Genomic DNA, 14,639 nt, shown 5'->3' on the forward strand with positions numbered 1-14,639 from the left:
TATGTAACGGGGAAAAAATATATAAATTGTTAGATTTACAACAGCTGTAATGCACGTTTATGCTAATGCTGGAGATATGGAGGATAAGCCAGTGACGGATGTGTTAATTACCTTGTTTCTATTCCTCTCTAATGTAGGGCTAAAGAATTCTAAGAAACGCATTTGATCCTTTCATGTGCACAGTTTTTTTTGCTCCCCAAGCCAATCAATACATCTAAACCAGGATTTATTTAGCTGTATCCAGTGAATAATTGTAACTCTACATCTGTTTTAAAATAGTCCATGATTCAAGACATGATGCAAAATGACCTTCATAAAGCTGTCCGTGCAATTTGTGCATCTTGAAAGGAGAAAAACTTCATCTGACCAACACTAAAATCAAAGACATGAGTCCTGCAAAGCCAATATGATAAGCCTAACTGATCCAGACACTAGACTCAGCTAATGAGGAATTAAAATGACACACATATTTATCTGTTATGGTAAGCTAAATGTGTGTTACACGCTCTGAAAGACTGATCGGTCAAACATTTTGGTTTACAATATCTATGGCTTCCGTAGTGGTGCTATTGTACCAAGCATATTTTGTAGCAGAGGTAGGTTGAAGTAAAGCTCTTTTTTTACCGCTTCACTCTTCCATCTAGTTCTGCGCCCTAGAGTGACGGGTCAGCACCAAACCAAATCCGATTTGTCCCAACCATTAATGTCACGGCCTTTAAGCTACATATCATCACAGAGAGTACGCTTGCTCAATCTGTAATTGAAATAGCTTGGGGAGAAACGCTGAGCCCCGGTTGGCCCCCTGAGCCTGCTTTATCCACTCCACCATCCATCACTGTTCACTATGGCCTCAAGGTGCTGGTGTAATGCTGTGAGGTTAACAGTGAGATCAACTTAAAGGCGTGCACGCACTCGTTTCCCTTCACCTGGCCCACAGGCCCGAGCATGCGCACATGCAACATACACATCAGCTAAAAATACATATAGAGATAGAAGCTGTGTCAGGTATACCTCGGTTCGTTTCTTGTGCTAGTTTGAAAGCGCTGATAGTTGCAGGCTCAGAGGATGGCTGATCTTCAGTTGGAGAAGTGATCAGAAGGCCCATCTCTCCTTTAGATGTTGAGTTCACAGGATTGATTACACAGACCTCTTGTGATGCATCCGTCTACAGATGAAATTAAACACCCACTATTACACACTACTTTGAAACACCCTGGACCCTGATCAATGTGATTCCAGATTCAATAGCACACTATAAAAGACAATGCTTTTCATTAAAAATTCAAATGCGATATTTTGAGACAGTCCACTAATGAAAAATGATGGTGCTGAGGGAACCAAAAACAACGTTCGTTCTAGGTCTGTGGGTCTCTTAAGTCCAAAGGAAGCTACTGCTCAAACAGTTCAGATCAAAGCCACTTTTTGCAAGCATTCAAGATGGATTCTGTATTGCGTGGGGGGGGGGGGAGTAGTAAAAAACAAAAACTAATTTGGAGTTAAAAATGGAATGGAAATTAAAACTCTCTTTGTTAAGGCTATGACACTGCAGGAGCGGATAAATAAGCTCCAGTGTGTCTTTTTAAGCATGTTCAGCTGGCCTCTCACATACATGAAGGCTGCCAAAAATGCCCTTGCCAAGACGTGGAGGACACAGTACGTGCTCTCCAAGTTGATCTTTACCGAAAAGGATCTGGAAGCAAGATCAGAGGAATTGGGTGATGGCCATGGTCACCCTTCTGAAAGCACAGAACTGGTGCTCAGAGTCCGGGGCATCCTCAAAGTCGCCCCCTTTCAAAAGGGGCAAATCCACAACACTTGCTAAAGTGGATTTAGCGACTAATGGTAAGAGAATTGTTCTCTTTGTTGTCCCCCCACTGGCACACACGGGTCGCTGTGACCACGTCGGCCGACACACGAGCTGCTGTTGCATACTGCCACAAGATAACCCGATGCAAGCCACACCTGCGAGCCGATTGGCTGAGGGAAGACCTTTACTGTCTTCCCTGCTGCCCTAAGACGCCATCATCAGAGAAATGTCTTATGTAAGGCATGGATAATGGATGAAAAAGAGGGTGCAAAAAAGACTTGTTAAAGAAATGTCCATTGGGGTGAATTGCAATCCTAAAAATGCATCAAAAGACAGAAATGCATCATATATTAGGCTGGGCGGAGCTTCCTCCCACTCCCAAACCGCAGCTGTGCTGAATGGAAAAGCCCCATAGCAAAAGCCCCGCACTAGCCTCATTTCGGTGGACTTGCTGAGGTTTGACAAGAGAACGGAATGTCCGGCAAGTGAATAGATGGGTATTTAATAAGCTGTGGTACCAGCTGAGCTACACAGGGGGCTGGCACCACCACCACTGTCTCAAGAACACTGCACTGCGGATGAAGATAGAAAGAAAACCAACCAATCAAATGACTGCACCGCTAGTGGTGCGGATCTAAAAGCTCAAATGCGATGTTTGAATGCAAAACTTAATCAAAATTGACCATATTTTACATAAAGATTCTCCCACAATTAAAAGAATAGCTCACTCAAAAAAATCAAGTCAATGGAAACTTTCAACATATTTAAAAAAAAATGGAAATGGAATATTTTTGTAAAAAAAAAAATAAATAAATAAAAAAATCTTTTGCCTTTCACATATGAAATACCAGCTTGGCATGACATGAGGGCACAAGTCCACGATGACAGACTTTTTCAGCATATTCTTAACATGTTGCAATTTTCAAGTTAGCGCTTGTGCATATCTAAACGAGGAACAAATGAGGAATTATCTCACAGAGATTCACGGGACTCTCGACAACTGAAAACACGACACTATCCGCGTCTTGCACGACTCTCACGTTTCATGTTTTTGATAGCCTCATTACAGCCTCACCTCTAAAATCAATTTCCCTGTGTCTGTAGCATCACTCTCATTACACACTGGGTAAGCAGGAAGAGCGCGTGCGCGCGCGCGTGTGTGTTTGTGTGTGCGCGCCAAAACCCTCAAAGCCTAACACACCCGGTTTGGAAAGAGATAAATGAAAGCGAGACTAAGAAGAAAACACAGGACGGCCGAAAAGGTGGTGAGTATGAGTGGACAGTGGCAGCCCTGTAAACGATCTGAAGCACGGAAGATCAAATATGGCGAGTTTTGTGATTTGAGGTTCATGAAACATTGTGGCACCCACCTGCCACAGGACCACACTGCTGCACAGATTAAGGGGCCGGTATAAGGGAGTCATGGGAGAAGAGGGTAGCCAGGAGCACAGGCAGAGCAGCAGATGAGAGAGTGGAAAAGTGGGCTGCTATATACAGGAGGGGGCTGGGATGAAAAGAAGCCCAAGTCAGAGAGCACCAACACCACTGGCTTGACCTGGGGACGACTGGAAAAGGCAGGAATCCAATTAAAATCACACCCCATCGGCCTGCACAGCCACCACCCCCTCACCAGGCTGACGCAACTTCACACTGCTCCTGCTAGATGTGTCATTTTGAGCAGGTGGAACGCAGCAGACACTGAGATCATATAGTCCTGGTCACACTTTGAGGATGCAACGGCGAACAAGTATATGATACACTATCTGTGCAAATAAAGTATAGATTAAGCGCGTAAATGCATTAAAAAAGTTGCGCACGTTGCAAGCTGTCGCATGTTGCTAGGCAGAAAACACTCTGTAACAGGATTTAAAGAGAGACAGCGAGACATCATCATCTCATTCAGAGTAAAACAACCAAATTTAAAAATCAGCTGAAGCGTGTGATCATCCAGATATTCACGAAGAAATGCCATTTTTCTACTAAAGTTGCAAAGTCAATATATTCAGCTAAGATAAAACAACAGGTTTTAAAAGGAGCTTAGGAAAGAGATCTAAATTCTGGCTGATCAAAATGCACACCACCACTGCATTTGCAAAACAGAGTAAATATGGAACAGACTAAACACAGACGCCTGTTTGGGGATATTTTTATATATATATATATATATATATATATATATATATATATATATATATATATATATAAATTCTTGTGCTTTCAGAGAGTAAATTTATGATGCAGTAAAATGAAAACCAAGGATTTTACAAAAAAAAAAAAAAAAAACATGCAGATGTAAACTTGCTAGGATGTCAGTTTAGAAATGAGATCGTATGTATGGTTTTAGGATTGCATGAATGTAAAAATAAAGCTACTTAATGGCTTCACCGCAGCTCGCTATAAATATTGTTGTACATGCAATCACATTACCAACATATGTATTTAAACCTAATAAAATAACATGCACATTGAAACAGCACTGTACAATCGCAGGAGAGGTCAGTATCTGCTAGTACTACAAGATTACCAAGCAATTGTGCAATACTATCCAACGAGCCTTCATATATGATTTTGTCATTTGATTTAAATCGGGGGAACAAACATATCAAAACAGTTCAATATGTAATTTTTCTAATTTGCTATTACTTGCAACACTAGACCTAAATAAAATCATTGACAGAAACCGGAAATAACGTGATCAAGTTGTTCTGTTGTTTATGTATATGATACAAAACATATATTTTATTGTTTTTTTTTTCTATTGCTTTCAGTTACATTTTTGTCGCCGTTTTGTTAATGGCAACGTTTTTGTATATAATTTAAAATCCTACACACTGCACATTATTTATGCTGGATTCTAGTAAGATTCCAAACAAGTTGAGCGTGGAAAATATTTTCTTTCTATTGCAGTTTACTCGTAACATGATTTAACATATCTGCGCTGCGAGTGGTGTAATTGTTTTCATAGAAGAAAATTTCACAGATACTTTAACAAATAAGACAGGATCGGTTTGGATGAATTATGACAAATGCGTTTTAGCATCTGACATACACTACACTAATGCAAGTATCTCTGTGTTAAAAGCATCCTCTATAATGATTGTACAATTACATATAAAAGAAACTGCTCAACTCAGTCCACCAAAGAACAAAAACATGCCAAATTCTATAGCAAATTTCTAAACATTTCTTCAAAACAAGATACGAACGTGTTTGCCTAGCATCAAGCTGTCACAAATAAACTTCCTGTGCTCTTTTTTTAATTTCCTCCTGCTTTCTAAAATAGAAATGAAGTATTTCTTGTAATCTTCACATTTATGACAACTTCCTTTTAACATGCTGCATCCGTCCAGCACTGATCATGGGTTTTTTTTTTTTTTTTTTTTTTAACTCGCCATATGACCCTTCTAAGGTTATTCGCAATAGATAAATGAACTGAAAGACACGTTAGACGGCCCACATTTTTTCATTTAAACCTACAGTCTCTTCCTCAAGCCTCAAATTGCGGAAATAAATAAATACATTGATAAAAAAAAAAAATAGAGAGACACACTGTATACTTTGGTCACCGATTTTTCGCCAGTTTCTCTGTAATGATTGGTGCCTCAAGGCACCGTCCCTGACAGTGGGAACTGGACTCTTAACGCAATGCATTACTGTAATAACCAACCAGGAAAGAAAGAAATCTTTTAAAAACGGTCATTAGCGCTTCACAGAACAGTGTGTTAGAATCCAAGTTACTCGTAATACAAATTGAGAAACTCTATCCAACCACTTCATAACACCATACCCACACACACACACACACACACAAAAGAAATCTAGGCAAATCTGGACTATAAAATACCTAAGTGCAAGCTCTGATTGTAAACCAAGGCAGCTGATTCAACAGCGTGTCACTACCAAGCTCCAAACATATTTTTTTCAGCCTTTACAATCACTGAGGTCAGCGTTTCGTTTTTTCAAAATATGGAAGGAATTCAAAAACATGGGGGACACAAACAAACTAACCAGACTGAAGACAAAACTGAAAAATACACAATAACGATTCATTATGCAACCAGTCTGCTGAAAGAGCTGTGAACCTCAGTCTTACAATTTGGTATTCGCTGTGTGGTTCCTTCTGCATTCATCGCCAGCAAAGTTTTCAGCTGTGGGCTGCCATTTGGTTCTTGATACCAGAAGTGACATTACACTGCCGACTTGTACTTGATGGAACAGGTTCGTTTTCAGCTCCCGCATGATAATAAAATGCCCCCGCAGCCAGAAAACGAGCATCAGTGTATGAGTATATTGAGCAGCGAGAGCAAGTTGGAGTTTCGCTGATCAGGGCCATCCTAGGCCTGTATCCTTGCTTGCACTTTTTATTTATACCGCACCGCCGTTTTACAGCAATAAAGTTAAAAGCAAACTCGATTGTGATAACAGAGTTCGTCTACAAGATCAAAATGAAAAGAAAATAACGTTACATTCGGAATCCGCTGGAGTTCATTCAAGGTGAGGCGACTTCGGCCGTAAAAAAAACGCCTTCGCGGAACACGATTACTTTATCAAACTTCTGAAATCGACTGCTTTTGACACTAGGCTACACGAAATGTCACTAAAAGCAGGCTTCTCGAGTTTCGTTTTGCGATTTCATTCCGAAACGCCCAAACACGCATTACCCGTTAAATAAACGGGCGCGTGCAGACAAAATCCAAAAAGTGTTACAGTGAACTTCCGCACGCATCCTTTGACAAGCATAGTTTAAATCACAAGCCTCATCAAAGAGAATAGAGATACTTTAATGAAACTTCGAATGCATAATTAATCGTACAGTATAGGCATATACAGTAGAATCTTAATTAAACATTTTCACAATGAAGGGGGGGGTGAAGTCTATAATAATTGCCACTGATGTAATAAGGTATAAAATAAAGTCATGGATGGCGTAGTGTGGACATCTCCAAATAATTTATGTTAAAGGCCTCGTTCAACGTTGGGTTCACCTTCACACACACACACACACACACACATCAAGACAAACGATATTTTTAATTCTAATAATCTTCGAACTACATTTAAACTGTGACATAAAACGCGTGTAAAGTTGTAGTCCAAGTTATAATTTACAAAAAAATACTCACGTTACTAACTTTCATCATCACTTATAAAGAGATAAACCACTTCTTTCCGTTACACATCACATTGACGCAGAGCCTCGTGATAACAGGCTGCGCCATTTAATTTTTTTTTCTTCCCCCCTGTGCAGAAATAACTTACTTTATTTTTACTACCTATATATTCCACTCCATCTGCTTTGTAGATATTTTATATATGAATCGTATTTTTTCCCCCCTTTGCTTTCACGGTAAGCTATTTACAGTTTAGTCACCGACGTCTCACAGACACAAGAACAAAATGCACAACGGATAAAGCTCACGGTAACAGATTGCACTCTCCTATTTAAACCTGTGGGACACAGCGTTACACGAAGAGGGACCCTTCGGCCGTCAGCGGACATTACATGTCACCGTTACAGTGTTTGGGCGAAAAGGTGTCCACGGCGCTATGACACGTGTACCAGCCGTTTACCAGACTTTTTTGAAAAGGTGAGTTGGACGCAAAAGTTCTGTGACCGGGTGCGAAAGCGTGGCTGGGTTGGCTGCAGGAGTACTGCACTGACTCTGGCCTGTAGCTGCCCCGTTGTAGCAACAGAGGGTCCAAAAGGGACTGCGGCCTGTGCGCCATGTAGTCCAAACTGTTTTCAAAGGTGTGATGGAAACGCGACCTCACGGCCGACTCGTTTCGCGTCTCCGGAGACAAGGAGGGAGTCGTCATCGCTCGCGTCACCGCGGCAGAGGCGGGCGTGTCTTGCTGCTCCGCCGCCTCGGGAGACCCGGCCTCCGCGAGGTGCTCGTCGTCCTCGCCGATTTTGGCGACGTAGGCCTTGCAGTGGAGTTTCATGTGTTTGCGCAAGGAGCTGGGGTGCGTGTAGCATTTTTCGCAGCCCCTGACCTTGCACGTGTAGGGTTTATCGCTGGAGTGAACGTGAGAGTGCTTCTTCCGGTCGCTGCTGTTTGCAAATCGCCGATTGCAGCCCTCAAACTCGCATTTAAACGGTTTCTCACCTAAACGGGCAGAGGAGGGGGAAACGCGAGTTACGGGTGGGATGTACAGTCAACCATGGCTCATCAGTTCTGAGTGCATGATGTCATTAGATGCGTTATGCAGGATGTTGTGCAAAAAAAAAAAAAAAAAAAAAAAAAAAAAAGCGTGCTGATGATAACATTCAACAGTATAGAACTTTAAGATATCGCTCTTGTACATGCAAAACGCGTTAAATCGAAATTCCGCTTATTATTATTAAAAATGGTGGTGTTTCCCAGTCAGTTGTTTTCATGCAGCAGATGGTCATTTCAAGATTTAGCTTAATATAGCTTGACTCAGAGTAAAAAAAAATAAATTAAAACCTAGTAGTTTCATTTCACAAGTTTTAATAACCCATAATAAACAATTCGCTTATAAATAATTGCGTGCAATCGCGTCGGTGATTCATTTTTAATTTCTGCTTAAAACGTGTATTTAAATATTATATTTTCTATTTATGTTCGCGGATGTTCTGTTAATCGACCCCATCCGTATTTTTATAGCCAAAAATGAATTCCTAGTTTAGTCACGTCGATTTTCTTTTTTTTTTTATTTATAGATAATATGTCGCGGTTAAACAATAATAGAGAAACGGACGAAGTGGCCCTTTATGTAGATAGCATTGTAAGGATTAATGTGACGTCAGTCTGATTGTCACTGAAGTGTAGTGGACTCGGAGCTCGCGGAGTTGAGCTCGAGCGGGTGCACTCTACCGGAGCAGAGATTCAGCTGTGCCTTGCGTAAACGCTACGTCACAGCTCTCCGGTGCCCCGGCATTTATTTATTTATTTTCACTGCATGAATGAGAGGCACCCAAACAACTGGCCTGTGGACTGATTTTCTCACCAGCTCGAAAGTTTCTGAAAACGAAATAAAAAAAAAAAATACAAAAAAAACCATCCATCTAATATGAGCAACAGACGTTAAAACGAACAAAAGCGTCAATTTGATATAAATAAATGCTTTAATCGCAGCCCAAAATAAAGTCAGACGCGGGCTGTAAAAAATGTAATATATTCTATTTTGTTCAAAGTTCTAAATTAATTTATATGCCGAGACATTCTGAAAATGAATTTTTCGTGGTGTGTTTTGACAGCCCGTGGTCAAAAGCAGCAACAAATAAATAAAAAAACATTACAAAAATACGGTTTTAAAAATTACTTTGGGAACAAATAATAAATCAGTAGTCTACGTTTTGTCGAGTTTTTCTGTCCTGGCGATTCTTCATAAATGTAATTTTGTGTTGGAAAAAATGTTTCTAAAAACATTTCGAAAAAACGTTTATAAGCAATTCTATAAGTTTGATGCCTGTCAATCTATTCATTATTATTATTATTATGAATATTATTATTATTATTATTATGAATATTATTATTATTATTAACTAACCTGTATGCGTTCTCTTGTGTATCTTGAGGTTCTCGGATCTGGCAAAAACTTTTTCACATCCATGAAAAGGGCAGGGAAAGGGCTTTTCTCCAGTGTGCACTCTGACGTGGTTGACGAGCTTGTATTTGGCTTTGAAAGGCTTTCTGTCTCTTGAACAGTTCTCCCAGTGACAAACGTAGTCGGAGTGCTCCGGTCCTCCGACATGCTCCACCGTCACATGGGTGACGAGTTCATACATGGTCCCAAAACTCCTGGCGCAGGGCGGCTTGCCAGTGCCTTCTTGGCCGTCGCTCCACTTGCACACCAGCTCGTGCTTTGGGTTCTGCCTGGAGCACCTGAGGAAGGCATCGCCCCCTCCTCGTTGCATGGCCATATTCAGAGGCTTATAGAACTCCAGGAACTGGGTGACTAGTTGCTGGCTGTTGGCCCTGGGGCCACTGACCGTCTGTCCGTACGGGTGCGTTCGTGATAGAAGATCCCCCGGAAGACCCAACATCATTTGGCTGCTGAGATCTCGGCTTGCGTCTGACGAGCCGTGGGCCTGCTCTTGATACGTGTTGAAGAACGTGTGGCTCCTGCCATCCCTATAGTTGTGGAGGTCACGGTACCTTCCAATATTGCCATGTTGGTTGGGTCTCGGAGCCAGCTGATCAGTTACTGGTGGCATGCCTGCTGCTGACAGATTTGTCCCAATGATAATGCCCCTAGGACTGGGTTCTAAGCGATGACTGGTGTATCCAGTGTCTGGAAAATGGGTAACCGAGTGGTCAACATATGCACTGGCCCTCGTCTCGTGGTAGTCTCGCAAATTTTGCGAGGGGCAGAGTTTTAAGGAACTGCCAGTGGGGTGCCCCATGTGCTCCTCTGCCAAAGGTGGCAGCACCACGCTGGGTTCAGTATTGCTCTCCCCAGGGTTGACGCAAGAAAGAGGGCAGCCACTAAACCGCGACAGGCTTGTCATGTTTTGTTGCAAGCTTGGCTGAGGGCTTGGCAAATCAACCAACCTCTAACGTTTACGATTTACCTACAAAACTCTTCCCCATTTCCCCCGCCGTATCATCTGCACGTGCAGTTATTGCCCGTAAACCTCTCAGACGCAGGAATCGGACCCAGGTTCGTTAGGATTGGTGTGAGTCCCATGCCGTTCACTTTGCCCTCTTGATTTGTGGCAATAACCGTGGTAGTAAAATGCTCCGAACCAGGCCATACTGCAATATAAAAGCACAGCAGGCAAACCAGCTTTTAAAAAACGGTGCTTTGGGATTGGTCGGAATGCGCGATGATTGACAGTCCCTGGATTTGTTTTAAAAGGGACACGCAGGCGTTCACCGCACGACTCCGTTTTCAAATATCTCAGTGAAAATGCTTTGATATGTGCCGCTCGCGCACTGCCAGATATTCGCTGTTCTGTGACTCGAGAGTGCCGAACGCGATATCGTTGTCTAAGATATCGAAATGTTTAAATGCCGTGTATGCGAATTATCAGAAAGTCTGTGCTGCGAATGTTTCAGAACGCGATTTCAGCATCGGATAGAAATAACCGGAGTCAGGCAACGAAATCAAAATTCTCTTTCAAGCCACAATGTCGCGTTTAATATTTAATATTGTGGTTTAACTTTAATTAAATTGAATATTCTTTGGTGTTACTTGGTCCCGTAGCTATAATACCGGTGTTGATCGTAAACACGGTTTATTATTATTATTACTACTACTATTATTATTTCTTTAAGAAATGTCTTATTTATTTCATTTCAATATGTTACGCTTATTTAGCTGGAGGTAACCAACCCAGAAACGTCACCGTTTCTCATGTAAAAAAAAAAAAAAGGAAAATATTATTTATTATTTATATAAAATTGATTAATATTTGCTGTTAAACCCTTAATAACATGGAAATTCGGGGGGCACTGCTCGATTATAACGCCCATATAAATATACCATGTTGTTAAAAGTATCGTTCCGCGTGTGTAGGTCTATCAGTTTGTTTAGTGAATGTGAGATTAATTTTATTGGATGTTGGGGTGCATTTTTATCGAATATATTTATTGGTTGCAAATCTGAGAACAAAAAAAAATATCTAAAAATATATTTGTTCATTGATTAAAATTAAGAGGTGAATTAAATGCATTGATAAATAATAGAATTAATAAATAATAATAAATGCACAATGACGAGCCACAGTAAAACTAGGGTTACGTCAATATCGCATAATAGCTCAACATAACGTTAATATGCAAGGGTTAATAGACTTTTGACTTTCGAGGTTAAAAAAGGACAGCTTTAACCTTAACAACCCCAAGATGACCTGTTCTCATTTAAAAAGTAAGTTTATTTGCTTATTTGATTATTTATTTTGCACCTGTCAATATTAAACAGGCAAAAATGATAACAGGTTTTGATGTCTGTTACTGTAAAAAGTGTGACAGCATCATGTGCACCGTCAAATTATTATTATTATTTTTTTTTCCAAAGAGCAAACTCAAATGTTTAAATAACCACACAAAATGTTGACATGTTAAAACCCAAATTTAATTATTAAATTGCGAATTGTTGGAATCTAAAGAACAACTTCCACAACTTTTATACAGGGGACACTGATCACTTACCTTACAACATTTTGAATTTAAGAAAGTAATGAATATATTTCTTCTGAAGGCTGCCCCCCTCCCCCCATAGAGTGGGCACAAACTTGGCTTATTTAATAATATAATTCTTCCCACACGTGAAGTTCTTGGATAGAGTAAACATTACAAGACAATATTTACTGATGAACTGTGTTCACAATTAAGTAACAATTACCAGTCTAAAACACCCTTCTCTTTACATTAACAGGGTCATATCAAACATAAATGTAAGACGAGAGAGACCAGAACAGACTTAAGAATATATACTTTTATGTAATGAGTTGCAATGCAGTTTTTAGATCCATTTCCCAAACCATGACATCCAACACAGAGCCTAGAAAACAATCAGTGGCAGATATTCATTTGTAAAACAAAACTTAGCCTCTTCTCACGCCACACAGCAACTCTGATTTCTGATTTAATTTCTTATTATCATTTTGTCATTACTGGAAAAGACAAAAGGCATTTCTATACATGCTCTGTTAACAAGTATCAGAGATTTTTAATAAATGAGTTAGTACAATCTCATTTAAATGCATAGGAAGGGAGAGAGAGAGCATGAATGATCACAAAAGAAAAGTTATTGGGTACAGTACAGAACACTGAACATTGTATTTTTGTGTTTCTGTCAATTTAAGCAATGGTTACTAAACAGACCAGAGGACGCGGATCTATAGTTCACGAAGGTCACACACTTGTCTTTGGGAGCACAAACTAAATAATCAACAAACACATAATCCAAGTCTCATCACAGTGGAGTACTGTGAAACATTAAATTATGCATGATCTACAGATCTAAATGTACTTTTTTTTGTAAAGTGCCTCTCGTCCTTCTTGCATAACTGTATATTTGTTTTTAATTACGAATACAAATGTAACCTTACCTCCATTTCCACATCAAGACACCAGTGCAGCCATGCATTACATGTGCTCGTTTAAAAATAAATAAAATAACAGTAAAAACGTGGCAACGATGTATTCGGTCTAAGGCTGAAAACTACAGAAAAAGTTTTCCTCGCTGCAGTGAACGTAGCGGGTGTTCGGCTTAAAGTTACGTGATACGTGTAAATGTATTTAGATGGGCGAACCAGGTGGAAAACAGAGACGAGCTGAGTAAGATACAAGTAGGAAAAAAGGAGCAAACGCACGACTCCAGACTTTTAACGCCATTTCTCTCTCATTTTTAGGACTCAGCAGGGCACAAGAGTCTACCCAGGCAACAGCAGTTTGCATTCACTAATAAGCAGATGCGTAACGCCTCGACAAATTTAATTTCCAGTCATTTATGCTAAACATAGTTAACAAATTTTATAAAGACACGTGTTAATTGAAGGTAGCGCAGTTATCTCATTACTCAATGCTGATTAAACGTTTGAGATAAATAGACCCACTCCTCAACAAAGCTAGCAGAAAACAGGCTAAATACTTTTGAGTGTCTGAGACGCGCAAAACCTCGTGTCTGAAAACACAAGTAATAGGCCCGTCTCAAAATAAAATGAAAGATTAAAACCATACCCATAATATAATCTCCCCCATATGAAAGGATGACAAAGTGGTGGGCAACCGGAGTCACTTCCATCCGTTGTTGCTAAGCAGAGAAAGATTTATTTGTTGCGTTTATTAACATTTATTACACGAGTAGAAATTAAATTGACTTCATGTGAGATTTACAACTGGAATGGATAAATAAACCGACCGCCGCTATCCAGGTTATATACACGTCGATAATCATCAAGATGCTATCTATGAACGATGCTACACTGCTGGGCTTCATAATGGTGTATTAATCCGAATCGTCGTATTCAAGGGTTCAACTTTCGGCAGTTTCCAGGTAATTCTGCTCTGAATAAAAAAAAAAAAAAAAATTATGAAGACATACTCTAGCAAAGGGGGCGGGAGCTAGGGCTCATCGCGTTATTCTGACGAAACGTCGTTTCACTACCTGAAATAATCGGTCGAAATGCAGCTCTGCTCAGTGCAATTACAGGCCGTTTAGTCCTTTCAGTTCGCCGTGTTCCAATGTAAAATAACCTACGAGGCCCCCTTGAGTTAAACGTCTCTTGCCCTCATTTGCCCTTTGGCCGACATTGCGGCTGCAGTGCAGTAAATAAGTTAAAGTCAAATAACTGCGCGATTCCCTGCACGGGGGGAAAGCAAAGAGCGTCCTTAAGAACTTGTTTCCTAGCCACGCCTGGAAATGAATATGTCACATAATATATTAAGCGCGTCCACGTTTAAACAGACGAACCGGGCCTGCGTCTAGAGTGGAAAGTGAGGAACCGTAGCTATCTCGCTTCTGACTGTGAAACCGTAAAAAAAAATTGCCGTAAATCTGTCCGGCGGTATACGGCGTACTCGCATGTGTGCTCTTGTACGAAAGGGAGAGTAAGAGAGAGGGGCAGAAAGAAAGAAAGAAAGAAAGACAGACAGACAGCAGAAAGGAGGGGGGGATAAAGCTTGCAGAAAGATTAGGAGAATAACTGGATATCTATATTGCTAGCAGTAACCTTTAAAACTTGTGGCTTTTTAAATAGGTGTTTATGCACACTACGCTACACACAAACACACATTATATATATATATATATATATATATATATATATATATATATATATATATATATATATATATATATATATATATATATAAAATGCATACGCTATTCTAATAACTCAATGAACAATTTCCTCTTA

General features: G+C 40.2%; 1 protein-coding gene across 1 annotated transcript; it reads right to left on the minus strand.

Moving 5' to 3' along the window:
* Positions 1-6,567: 6,567 nt before the first annotated feature.
* zic6 (zic family member 6) lies at positions 6,568-10,509 on the minus strand. Its single transcript, XM_043256591.1, has 2 exons — positions 9,323-10,509; positions 6,568-7,914 (listed from the first exon to the last, which is right to left on the minus strand). The coding sequence occupies exons 1-2, from the start codon at positions 10,281-10,283 to the stop codon at positions 7,307-7,309; spliced, it is 1,569 nt and encodes a 522-aa protein (XP_043112526.1). The 5' UTR covers positions 10,284-10,509; the 3' UTR covers positions 6,568-7,306.
* Between the last annotated feature and the right edge of the window lie 4,130 nt (positions 10,510-14,639).

Source organism: Puntigrus tetrazona, chromosome 14, assembly GCF_018831695.1.
Source record: "Puntigrus tetrazona isolate hp1 chromosome 14, ASM1883169v1, whole genome shotgun sequence".
Lineage (NCBI taxonomy): Eukaryota > Metazoa > Chordata > Actinopteri > Cypriniformes > Cyprinidae > Puntigrus > Puntigrus tetrazona.

What these genes read in the sequence shown, in the direction of transcription:
- zic6 (XM_043256591.1), bottom strand. Translation starts at nt 10,283, where the DNA reads ATGACAAGCCTGTCGCGGTTTAGTGGCTGCCCTCTTTCTTGCGTCAAC. An exon ending in ACACAAGAGAACGCATACAG is followed by an intron (nt 7,915 to 9,322) that starts GTTAGTTAATAA and finishes CTGCCCGTTTAG; the next exon opens with GTGAGAAACCGTTTAAATGC.